At 48.6% G+C, this 12,567-nt stretch overlaps 1 protein-coding gene across 5 annotated transcripts in view; it reads right to left on the bottom strand.

Annotated features, from left to right (window-relative positions):
• Nucleotides 1-12,567, bottom strand: part of LOC110535150 (SH2/SH3 adapter protein Nck1) — a 118,737-nt gene that overhangs the window by 30,996 nt on the left and 75,174 nt on the right. For all 5 annotated transcript variants that reach the window (XM_090189214.1, XM_090189215.1, XM_090189213.1 and 2 more), the window contains exon 4: nt 11,588-11,828. In XM_090189214.1, coding sequence (XP_090045340.1) covers nt 11,588-11,813 — 226 coding nt within the window. In that variant the 5' untranslated portion in view covers nt 11,814-11,828. The remainder of the gene's footprint in view (nt 1-11,587; nt 11,829-12,567) is intronic.

Below are 12,567 nucleotides of genomic sequence, written 5' to 3'. Positions count from 1 at the left end.
CCTCAGGACAGCTGCACTAGGCCCGGTCCATTACAACACAGCTCTACCAGACCAGACCCACCTCAGGACAGCTCACACATATATTTATATGTATATATTCTTATCCCATCCCTTTACTTAGATTTGTGTGTATAACGTAGTCGTTTGGGAATTGTTCGATTACTTGTTAGATATTACTGCACTGTCGGAACTAGAAGCACAAGCATTTCACTACACTTGCATTAACATCTACTAACCATGTGTATGTGACCAATAACATCTGCTAACCATGTGACCAATAACATCTGCTAACCATGTGACCAATAACATCTGCTAACCATGTGTATATGACCAATAACATCTACTAACCATGTGTATGTGACCAATAACATCTGCTAACCATGTGACCAATAACATCTGCTAACCATGTGTATGTGACCAATAACATCTGCTAACCATGTGTATGTGACAAATAACATCTGCTAACCATGTGACCAATAACATCTGCTAACCATGTGACCAATAACATCTGCTAACCATGTGACCAATAACATCTGCTAACCATGTGACCATTAACATCTGCTAACCATGTGACCATTAACATCTCCTAACCATGTGACCATTAACATCTGATAACCATGTGTATGTGACCATTAACATCTGATAACCATGTGTATGTGACCAATAAAATGTGATTTGATCATAATTTGGCATGAGCAGGACTTAGCACTGAATGAAATGAAAAAAAGGTACTAATCACATTTGGCTAAAACCCAACAAAGGTTCAATCTATTGTGACAATGATGTATACATATGTGCAGCTTGTGCTCCTCCTTCAGATTCTTCATATTAGGATGGTCTGTTTTTGGATAATCTCCAGACAGAAATCATTACATTTCAGTGCTTCTTTGTGGAGATGTCAATGTGAGAACAGGTTCTGATGAGGGAGGTAACCATCCTCCTTGTACAGTAGTCCTATTATACATAATAGAAACAGTCCTGACCGAATCCTGACCAGAAACGGGAAGGAGTTAGTGCATCTCTGTCGAGCCTTAGGCCTGTACATGCTTCATGGTAGAATCAGAGGGGACTCTTTAGGTCAGTTTACTTACTGCTCAGCTCTTGGGACAAGTGTAGTCGATTATGCCATCACTGACAGTGAATGATTTGAATGTACTAAACGGAGGAGGGGTCCATGTCAGACCACAGACACCATTGTCAGATCACAGTCAGATCAACGTGTTTCTGAAGAAATGAAGCAGCAATATTCATTAAAAAAAACAGCCCAATAAACTCTACAACATGAACCAATCGTACAGATGGGCACTGCAGAGGGATTCATTGACACATTCAACAGATGGGCACTGCAGAGGGATTCATTGACACATTCAACAGATGGGCATTGCAGAGGGATTCATTGACACATTCAACAGATGGGCACTGCAGAGGGATTCATTGACACATTCAACAGATGGGCACTGCAGAGGGATTCATTGACACATTCAACAGATGGGCATTGCAGAGGGATTCATTGACACATTCAACAGATGGGCACTGCAGAGGGATTCATTGACACATTCAACAGATGGGCGCTGCAGAGGGATTCATTGACACATTCAACAGATGGGCACTGCAGAGGGATTCATTGACACATTCAACAGATGGGCACTGCAGAGGGATTCATTGACACATTCAACTCAAATGAAATGATGAACTCCATACAGGTAGCCAATCATTTGGCTACTCAAAACCTCAATTGCATTTTCCAAAAAAGCAGCATCAGAAGCAAATTTGAAATGCAACAAAAATAGTTTGATAACAAATGTAAAACAGTTAGAAAACACCTAAGACAAATATGAAATGAAAAACATAAGCAGCAAAACGATCTACGATATGAATACTGTGGCCTCCAGTCGGGTAACGCGTACGGCCCAGTACATCACTGCCTGGTACGGCTCGGCCTCCAGTCGGGTAACGCGTACGGCCCAGTACATCACTGCCTGGTACGGCTCGGCCTCCAGTCGGGTAACGCGTACGGCCCAGTACATCACTGCCTGGTACGGCTCGGCCTCCAGTCGGGTAACGCGTACGGCCCAGTACATCACTGCCTGGTACGGCTCGGCCTCCAGTCGGGTAACGCGTACGGCCCAGTACATCACTGCCTGGTACGGCTCGGCCTCCAGTCGGGTAACGCGTACGGCCCAGTACATCACTGCCTGGTACGGCTCGGCCTCCAGTCGGGTAACGCGTACGGCCCAGTACATCACTGCCTGGTACGGCTCGGCCTCCAGTCGGGTAACGCGTACGGCCCAGTACATCACTGCCTGGTACGGCTCGGCCTCCAGTCGGGTAACGCGTACGGCCCAGTACATCACTGCCTGGTACGGCTCGGCCTCCAGTCGGGTAACGCGTACGGCCCAGTACATCACTGCCTGGTACGGCTCGGCCTCCAGTCGGGTAACGCGTACGGCCCAGTACATCACTGCCTGGTACGGCTCGGCCTCCAGTCGGGTAACGCGTACGGCCCAGTACATCACTGCCTGGTACGGCTCGGCCTCTAGTCGGGTAACGCGTACGGCCCAGTACATCACTGCCTGGTACGGCTCGGCCTCTAGTCGGGTAACGCGTACGGCCCAGTACATCACTGCCTGGTACGGCTCGGCCTCCAGTCGAGTAACGCGTACGGCGCAGTACATCACTGCCTGGTACGGCTCGGCCTCCAGTCGGGTAACGCGTACGGCCCAGTACATCACTGCCTGGTACGGCTCGGCCTCCAGTCGGGTAACGCGTACGGCCCAGTACATCACTGCCTGGTACGGCTCGGCCTCCAGTCGGGTAACGCGTACGGCCCAGTACATCACTGCCTGGTACGGCTCGGCCTCCAGTCGGGTAACGCGTACGGCCCAGTACATCACTGCCTGGTACGGCTCGGCCTCTAGTCGGGTAACGCGTACGGCCCAGTACATCACTGCCTGGTACGGCTCGGCCTCTAGTCGGGTAACGCGTACGGCCCAGTACATCACTGCCTGGTACGGCTCGGCCTCCAGTCGAGTAACGCGTACGGCCCAGTACATCACTGCCTGGTACGGCTCGGCCTCCAGTCGGGTAACGCGTACGGCCCTGTACATCACTGCCTGGTACGGCTCGGCCTCCAGTCGGGTAACGCGTACGGCGCAGTACATCACTGCCTGGTACGGCTCGGCCTCCAGTCGGGTAACGCGTACGGCCCAGTACATCACTGCCTGGTACGGCTCGGCCTCCAGTCGGGTAACGTGTACGGCCCAGTACATCACTGCCTGGTACGGCTCGGCCTCCAGTCGGGTAACGTGTACGGCCCAGTACATCACTGCCTGGTACGGCTCGGCCTCCAGTCGGGTAACGCGTACGGCCCAGTACATCACTGCCTGGCACGGCTCGGCCTCCAGTCGGGTAACGCGTACGGCCCAGTACATCACTGCCTGGTACGGCTCGGCCTCCAGTCGGGTAACGCGTACGGCCCAGTACATCACTGCCTGGTACGGCTCGGCCTCCAGTCGGGTAACGCGTACGGCCCTGTACATCACTGCCTGGTACGGCTCGGCCTCCAGTCGGGTAACGCGTACGGCCCAGTACATCACTGCCTGGTACGGCTCGGCCTCTAGTCGGGTAACGCGTACGGCCCAGTACATCACTGCCTGGTACGGCTCGGCCTCTAGTCGGGTAACGCGTACGGCCCAGTACATCACTGCCTGGTACGGCTCGGCCTCCAGTCGGGTAACGCGTACGGCCCAGTACATCACTGCTTGGTACGGCTCGGCCTCCAGTCGGGTGACGCGTACGGCCCTGTACATCACTGCCTGGTACGGCTCGGCCTCCAGTCGGGTAACGCGTACGGCCCTGTAAGTAAGCATTTCACTGTAAGGTCTACCTGTTGTATTCGGCGCACGTGACAAACTTTGATTTGATTTACAGCGAATGTATGATGATGTAGTCTATCACAGTGCCATCAGTTTTGTCACCAAAGCCCCATATACTACCCACCACTGTGACCTGTACACTCTCGTTGGCTGGCCTTCGTTTCATACTCGTCGCCAAACCCACTGGCTCCAGGTCATCTACAAAACCCTGCTAGGTAAAGCCCCGCCTTATCTCAGCTCGCTGGGCACCATAGCAACACCCACCCGTAGCACACGCTCCAGCAGGTATATTTCACTGGTCATCCCCAAAGCCAGCACCAACTTTGGCTGCCTTTCCTTCCAGTTCTCTGCTGCCAATGACTGGAACAAATTGCAAAAATCTCTGAAGCTGGAGACTCATATCTCCCTCTCTAACTTTAAGCATCAGCTGTCAGAGCAGCTCACAGATCATTGCACCTGTACATAGTCCATCTGTAAATAGCCCACCTGTAAACAGCCCATCTGTACACAGCCCATCTGTACACAGCCCATCTGTACACAGCCCATCTATCTACTTCATCCCCATGTTATTGTTGTTGTTGTTGCTCCTTTGCACCCCAGTATCTCTACTTGCACATTCATCTTCTGCACATCTATCATTCCAGTGTTTATTTGCTAAATTGTAATTATTTCTCCACTATGGCCTATTTATAGCCTCACCTCCTTCATTTCCACACACTGTATGTAGATTATTCTACTGTATTATTGACTGTACAGTTGTTTATTCCATGTGTAACTCTGTGTTGTTGTTTGTGTGGCACTGCTTTGCTTTATCTTGGCCAGGTCGCAAGGTTGTAAATGAGAACTTGTCCTGTACTGGCCACCTGGTTAAATAAAGGTGAAATAAAAACAAAAAAAACAGTGGTGGCCCCGAAACACACAACACTCATATCCTACACCTAGTTTCACTCATTCAGAACATTCATACAACAGCTGTGTGAATCTACAGTCGTGTGAATCTACAGCCGTGTGAATCTACAGCCGTGCGAATCTACAGCCGTGCAAATCTACAGCTGTGCAAATCTACAGCTGTGTGGATCTACAGCTGGAATGTAGCTAGAGAATCTCCGAAATATGACATGTTCTACATTTTGTGGTCACCAGGCTCCAGTCACTAGTCAACAGGCTCCAGTCACCAGTCAACAGGCTCCAGTCAACAGGCTCCAGTCAACAGGCTCCAGTCACCCGGCTCCAGTCACCCGGCTCCAGTCACCCGGCACCAGTCACCCGGCACCAGTCACCCGGCACCAGTCACCCGGCTCCAGTCACCCGGCTCCAGTCACCAGGCTCCAGTCACCAGGCTCCAGTCAACAGGCTCCAGTCACCCGGCTCCAGTCACCCGGCTCCAGTCACCCGGCTCCAGTCACCAGGCTCCAGTCACCAGGCTCCAGTCACCCGGCTCCAGTCACCCGGCTCCAGTCACCAGTCACCAGGCTCCAGTCACCAGGCTCCAGTCACCAGTCACCAGGCTCCAGTCACCCGGCTCCAGTCACCCGGCTCCAGTCACCCGTCACCAGGCTCCAGTCACCCGGCTCCAGTCACCAGTCACCAGGCTCCAGTCACCCGGCTCCAGTCACCCGGCTCCAGTCACCAGTCACCAGGCTCCAGTCACCCAGCTCAGTTGTTTTCAGTGTAGGCTGTATGTGCTCAAGCTATACATCACATCAGGCTACATGTCAGTAGTCTCAATAGTTGCGGTGCTGTGCTGTGTGTCTATGACTCAAGAGCCCTCTTCCTGTTGTTGTAACATTCTTATCAGAGGACGCAAAGATTTTACCCTCAGCAGTCACGCCGCACACACTTGATTGCTCAGATCACAGATGAGGGGATCTTCCTGTTTTCTTAATAAAGTGTTACAAAGTTTCCCCATGTTTATCACCAGCCAAAGTCCTTCAGTTCCTTCAGAATAGAGCGGTCAGACGTTAGCTCATTATCCAACGGTCATTCACAACCACAAAGTTTTAAAAAACTCATCTGTGCCAGTCAGTCAGTCTGCTACTACGGTAGCATTCAGGTCCACAATGCTGAGGAGCTTAGACAACAGTAGCTAGCCTAACCGGCTGGTCCAACACAGAGGACCATCTCTTCCTGTCCTGTGGTGGATATCAAAGCAACAATTTGGTCTAAAACAAAGAGCCAACAAAGACAGAGAGCTGGCAGAGAGAGACACTGAGCTGAGAGCTGGCAGAGAGAGAGAGACTGGGCTGAGAGCTGGCAGAGAGAGAGAGACTGGGCTGAGAGCTGGCAGAGAGAGAGAGAGACTGGGCTGAGAGCTGGCAGAGAGAGAGACTGGGCTGAGAGCTGGCAGAGAGAGAGAGAGAGACTGAGCTGAGAGCTGGCAGAGAGAGAGAGAGACTGAGCTGAGAGCTGGCAGAGAGAGAGAGAGAGACTGAGCTGAGAGCTGGCAGAGAGAGAGAGAGACTGAGCTGAGAGCTGGCAGAGAGAGAGAGACTGAGCTGAGAGCTGGCAGAGAGAGAGAGACTGAGCTGAGAGCTGGCAGAGAGAGAGAGACTGAGCTGAGAGCTGGCAAAGAGAGAGAGACTGGGCTGAAAGCTGGCAGAGAGAGAGAGACTGGGCTGAGAGCTGGCAGAGAGAGAGACTGAACTGAGAGCTGGCAGAGAGCGAGAGACTGAGCTGAGAGCTGGCAAAGAGAGAGAGACTGGGCTGAAAGCTGGCAGAGAGAGAGAGAGACTGGGCTGAAAGCTGGCAGAGAGAGAGACTGGGCTGAGAGCTGGCAGAGAGAGAGACTGGGCTGAGAGCTGGCAGAGAGAGAGACTGGGCTGAGAGCTGGCAGAGAGAGAGAGAGACTGAGCTGAGAGCTGGCAGAGAGAGAGAGAGACTGAGCTGAGAGCTGGCAGAGAGAGAGAGCCTGAGCTGAGATCTGGCAGAGAGAGAGAGCCTTAGCTGAGATCTGGCAGAGAGAGAGAGACTGAGCTGAGATCTGGCAGAGAGAGAGAGACTGAGCTGAGAGCTGGCAGAGAGAGAGAGCCTGAGCTGAGATCTGGCAGAGAGAGAGAGCCTGAGCTGAGAGCTGGCAGAGAGAGAGAGCCTGAGCTGAGATCTGGTAGAGAGAGAGAGACAGAGCTGAGAGCTGGCAGAGAGAGAGAGACAGAGCTGAGAGCTGGCAGAGAGAGAGAGACAGAGCTGAGAGCTGGCAGAGAGAGAGAGACAGAGCTGAGAGCTGGCAGAGAGAGACAGAGCTGAGAGCTGGCAGAGAGAGAGACAGAGCTGAGAGCTGGCAGAGAGAGAGAGAGAGAGAGAGAGAGAGAGAGCTGGCAGAGAGAGAGAGACTGGGCTGAGAGCTGGCAGAGAGAGAGAGAGACTGAGCTGAGAGCTGGCAGAGAGAGAGACTGGGCTGAGAGCTGGCTGAGAGCTGGCAGAGAGAGAGACTAAGCTGAGAGCTGGCAGAGAGAAAAACTGGGCTGAGAGCTGGCAGAGAGAGACAGAGCTGAGAGCTGCCAGAGAGAGAGACAGAGCTGAGAGCTGGCAGAGAGAGAGACTGAGCTGAGAGCTGGCAGAGAGAGAGAAGAGAAAAGAGAGAGATCCAGTGCATTCGGAAAGAAATTCAGACCCCTTCCCTTTTTCCACATTTTGTTACATTATAGCCTTATTCTAAAATTGATTAAATTGTATTTTTCTCCAATCAATCTACACACAACACCCCATAATGACAAAGCAAAAACAGTTTTTTAGAAATGTTTGCAAATAAAAATAAAATTCAGATCCTTTGCTATGACACTCGAAATTGAGCTCAGGTGCATCCTGTTTCCATTGATCATCCTTGAGATGTTTCTATAACTTGATTGGAGTCCACCTGTGGTAAATTCAATTGATTGGACATGATTTGGAAAGGCACACACCTGTCTATATAAGGTCCTACAGTTGACAGTGCATGTCAGAACAAAAACCAAGCCATGAGGTTGAAGGAATTGTCCGTAGAGCTCCGAGACAGGATTGTGTCGAGGCACAGATCTGGGGAAGGGTACCAAAGAAATTGTGCAGCGATGCCCCCCATCCAACCTGACAGAGCTTGAGAAGAAGAGGAGAAACTCAACAAAGGAGTGCCAAGCTTGTAGCATCATACAAAAGAAGACTTGAGGCAGTAATCGCTGTCAAAGGTGCTTCAATAAAGTACTGAGTAAATGGTCTGAACACTAGTGCAAATGCAATATTTCATTATTTTTTTTTTTTGTAAATATAAATTTCAAAAAGATTCTAAAAACCTATTTTTGCATTGTCATTATGGGTTATTATGTATAGATTGATGAGAGAAAAAAACAATCATTTAATCAATTTCAGAATAAGGCTGTAACGTATCAAAATGTGGAACAATTGGAGGTCTGAATGCTTCGCGAATGCCCTGTATTTATGGTGTAGGTAGATAATAAACCTAAGAGCTGCGTGAAACACAGCATCATGTGCCTTCAGGGTAGTGCTTGAGGTGCTCTAACTCATCAGATAAAACAGCTTTCTAGTGAACGGATGTTTTAAGCAAAGGGTTTTTCTTTGTAACATATACAGTTACAAACCCCCTTTCAAGTCAATATGAAAAATGACTGACAACTAACTACAGAGACGCAGTGAGCGTCCACATTTACAACGTCAACCATCCGGGAGTCGAACAAATGCTCTGATGACTTAATGATCATTTGGTTATCAGATAAGGGAGGTGGGATTAGTGATTCCTAATAGATGTATATTAAACATTTATAGTATTCACATTGAATTATTATTATTTATTTACAATAAATAGATGTTTGATGATACCTCCAACTATAAAATCGAAGTGAATAAAAAGTCCTCGATAAAGGACTACAAAATAAATGTTTGACAGAACAGAAATGTAAATATCTTTGTCCCAAAACCTCCAGTTTCAATCCTTTTATGGTCCTGTTAAAGGTTGACAAATCAGACCCTCCAATAAGACCTGTCGTTTCAGGTACCGGCTCCCCTAACTGAAAAACAGTCTGATGTGGACTCTCACATTCATCCAGTAGTCAAACAGTTGTCATGCTATTTAAAAAGACACCACTGACTTTCTAATGAAACTACAAAATATACACGATATAAGTGAAGGACTAACATTCTGAATGATGGAGGTATGGTGGCCCTCTAGTTCTTCCTCTCCAACCAGCGACATGCCAACAAATGATATCATTCAGCTTGAGCAACTAGTTCTCACAAACTCTTTTCTATTTGACATTTGACCTCCAGACCCTTGGAACAGGGATGGGAAACCCATTATCTCCAAACTACACAAATCTCTTCATGGAGAAATTCAAATTGGATTTCATTTATGAAAATAATCCTTACAAAGATCATGTCTAATATTGGACCCACGATACAGACGATTGCTTCGTGATCTGGACGGGTTCCTAACTTCCTTACCTCCAGAGGACAATCAATTTCCTTCACGATGGAAAAGAACATTACCTCTATACATTTCTTAGATGTATTTGTTACAGAGAAGGGACCGTCTCTAAGTACTACAGTTTTACTATCAGCTGTCAGTATAGTATTTGTTACAGAGAAGGGACCGTCTCTAAGTACTACAGTTTTACTATCAGCTGCCAGTATAGTATTTGTTACAGAGAAGGGACCGTCTCTAAGTACTACAGTTTTACTATCAGCTGTCAGTATAGTATTTTTATCACCCTGTCTCCATAAAAACATATTTACCAGTCAGCCAACTGTGTCGCATCTGTAACACATAGGAAAAAATATGAATATGAAAATATTTATTTAATTTAAATTTTAAATATGAATATGAAAATATGAATGAGCGTTTCTGATCGAGAGCTGGCTGGATGAGCGTTTCTGAACGAGAGCTGGCTGGATGAGCGTTTCTGATCGAGAGCTGGCTGGATGAGCGTTTCTGAACGAGAGCTGGCTGGATGAGCGTTTCTGATCGAGAGCTGGCTGGATGAGCGTTTCTGATCGAGAGCTGGCTGGATGAGCGTTTCTGATCGAGAGCTGGCTGGATGAGCGTTTCTGATCGAGAGCTGGCTGGATGAGCGTTTCTGAACGAGAGCTGGCTGGATGAGCGTTTCTGATCGAGAGCTGGCTGGATGAGCGTTTCTGATCGAGAGCTGGCTGGATGAGCGTTTCTGATCGAGAGCTGGCTGGATGAGCGTTTCTGATCGAGAGCTGGCTGGATGAGCGTTTCTGATCGAGAGCTGGCTGGATGAGCGTTTCTGATCGAGAGCTGGCTGGATGAGCGTTTCTGATCGAGAGCTGGCTGGATGAGCGTTTCTGATCGAGAGCTGGCTGGATGAGCGTTTCTGATCGAGAGCTGGCTGGATGAGCGTTTCTGATCGAGAGCTGGCTGGATGAGCGTTGACTGAGGTTAGGACAGTTCCTGACCTAGTTTGACTGAGGTTAAGGTTAGGACAGTTCCTGACCTAGTGTGACTGAGGTTAAGGTTAGGACAGTTCCTGACCTTGTGTGACTGAGGTTAAGGTTAGGACAGTTTCTGACCTAGTGTGACTGAGGTTAGGACAGTTTCTGACCTAGTGTGACTGAGGTTAAGGTTAGGACAGTCCCTGACCTAGTGTGACTGAGGTTAGGACAGTTCCTGACCTAGTGTGACTGAGGTTAGGACAGTTCCTGACCTAGTGTGACTGAGGTTAGGACAGTTCCTGACCTAGTGTGACTGAGGTTAAGGTTAGGACAGTTCCTGACCTAGTGTGACTGAGGTTAAGGTTAGGACAGTTCCTGACCTAGTGTGACTAAGGTTAAGGTTAGGACAGTTCCTGACCTAGTGTGACTGAGGTTAGGACAGTTCCTGACCTTGTGTGACTGAGGTTAAGGTAAGGATAGTTCCTGACCTAGTGTGACTGAGGTTAGGACAGTTCCTGACCTAGTTTGACTGAGGTTAAGGTTAGGACAATTCCTGACCTAGTGTGACTGAGGTTAGGACAGTTCCTTACCTAGTGTGACTGAGGTTAAGGTTAGGACAGTTCTTGACCTAGTGTGACTGAGGTTAAGACAGTCCCTGACCTAGTGTGACTAAGGTTAAGGTTAGGACAGTTTCTCACCTAGTGTGTCTGAGGTTAAGGTTAGGACAGTTTCTGACCTAGTGTGACTGAGGTTAGGACAGTTTCTGACCTAGTGTGACTGAGGTTAAGGTTAGGACAGTCCCTGACCTAGTGTGACTGAGGTTAGGACAGTTCCTGACCTAGTGTGACTGAGGTTAGGACAGTTCCTGACCTAGTGTGACTGAGGTTAGGACAGTTCCTGACCTAGTGTGACTGAGGTTAAGGTTAGGACAGTTCCTGACCTAGTGTGACTGAGGTTAAGGTTAGGACAGTTCCTGACCTAGTGTGACTGAGGTTAAGGTTAGGACAGTTCCTGACCTAGTGTGACTGAGGTTAGGACAGTTCCTGACCTTGTGTGACTGAGGTTAAGGTAAGGATAGTTCCTGACCTAGTGTGACTGAGGTTAGGACAGTTCCTGACCTAGTTTGACTGAGGTTAAGGTTAGGACAATTCCTGACCTAGTGTGACTGAGGTTAGGACAGTTCCTTACCTAGTGTGACTGAGGTTAAGGTTAGGACAGTTCTTGACCTAGTGTGACTGAGGTTAAGACAGTCCCTGACCTAGTGTGACTAAGGTTAAGGTTAGGACAGTTTCTCACCTAGTGTGTCTGAGGTTAAGGTTAGGACAGTTTCTGACCTAGTGTGTCTTTGAGGTTCTTGACGATGGATGCCTTCCTGGCGCTGTTCTTCCTCTCTACGTAGTTGGAGGGTACGAAGCCGGTCTTGTTGGTGGCGTTGCGGACCCTCCACCAGGACTTACTGTCGTCCAGCAGCCACAGCCGCTCGTTCTTCTTAATGTCCAACTCCTGGTCTTGCTGAGCCAGGTAGTCAAATTTGGCGATGACAATCACCTCTTCTGTCATCTTGGACCTCTGGACCTGAGAGACAGAGAGAAGATATAAGGTTTAGTTCTGTCATCTTAGACCTGAGGACCTGAGAGAGAGAGAATATATACAGTTTAGTTCTGTCATCTTGGACTTGGGGAACAGGGATGAGGTACATGTCAGGATCATTTAAACTCCAACCAGCAACAACACCTCAATCACCTTTCACACATTTTGTTACGTTACAGCCTTATTCTAAAATGTATTCAATTGTTTTTTCCCCTCATCAATCTACACACAATACCCCATAATGACATCACAATACCCCATAATGACATCACAATACCCCATAATGACATCACAATACCCCATAATGACATCACAATACCCCATAATGACAGCACAATACCCCATAATGACTAAACAAAAACTAGTTTTACAACATTTTGCAAATGTATAAACAAACTGAAATATCACATTAATGAATGAACATTAACCCTTTACTCAGCACTTTGTTGAAGCACCTTTGGCAGCGATAACAGCCTTGAGTCTTCTTGGGTATGACGCTACAAGCTTGGCACACCTGTGTCATGCCTCTCCTGTGAGGATCCAAAGATCAGGACAGTGGATCAGCGTCTAGGGGGGGGGGGGGGGGGGGTTGATGTGGCGGTTTTATGATATTTCACGTCGATAGTAAATTGTAATGCAGTAGACGACTCCTTTCTGGTGTCTAGTATGGGTGAATGGAACATCTCTGTGTTACAGAAGAGTTTGCCACCCAAAACTTCAACAT

Source organism: Oncorhynchus mykiss, chromosome 11, assembly GCF_057628025.1.
Source record: "Oncorhynchus mykiss isolate SJ-2025 chromosome 11, ASM5762802v1, whole genome shotgun sequence".
NCBI lineage: Eukaryota > Metazoa > Chordata > Actinopteri > Salmoniformes > Salmonidae > Oncorhynchus > Oncorhynchus mykiss.
Note: the sequence above shows the minus strand (reverse complement) of the source record. Positions and strands in the feature narration are given on the sequence as shown.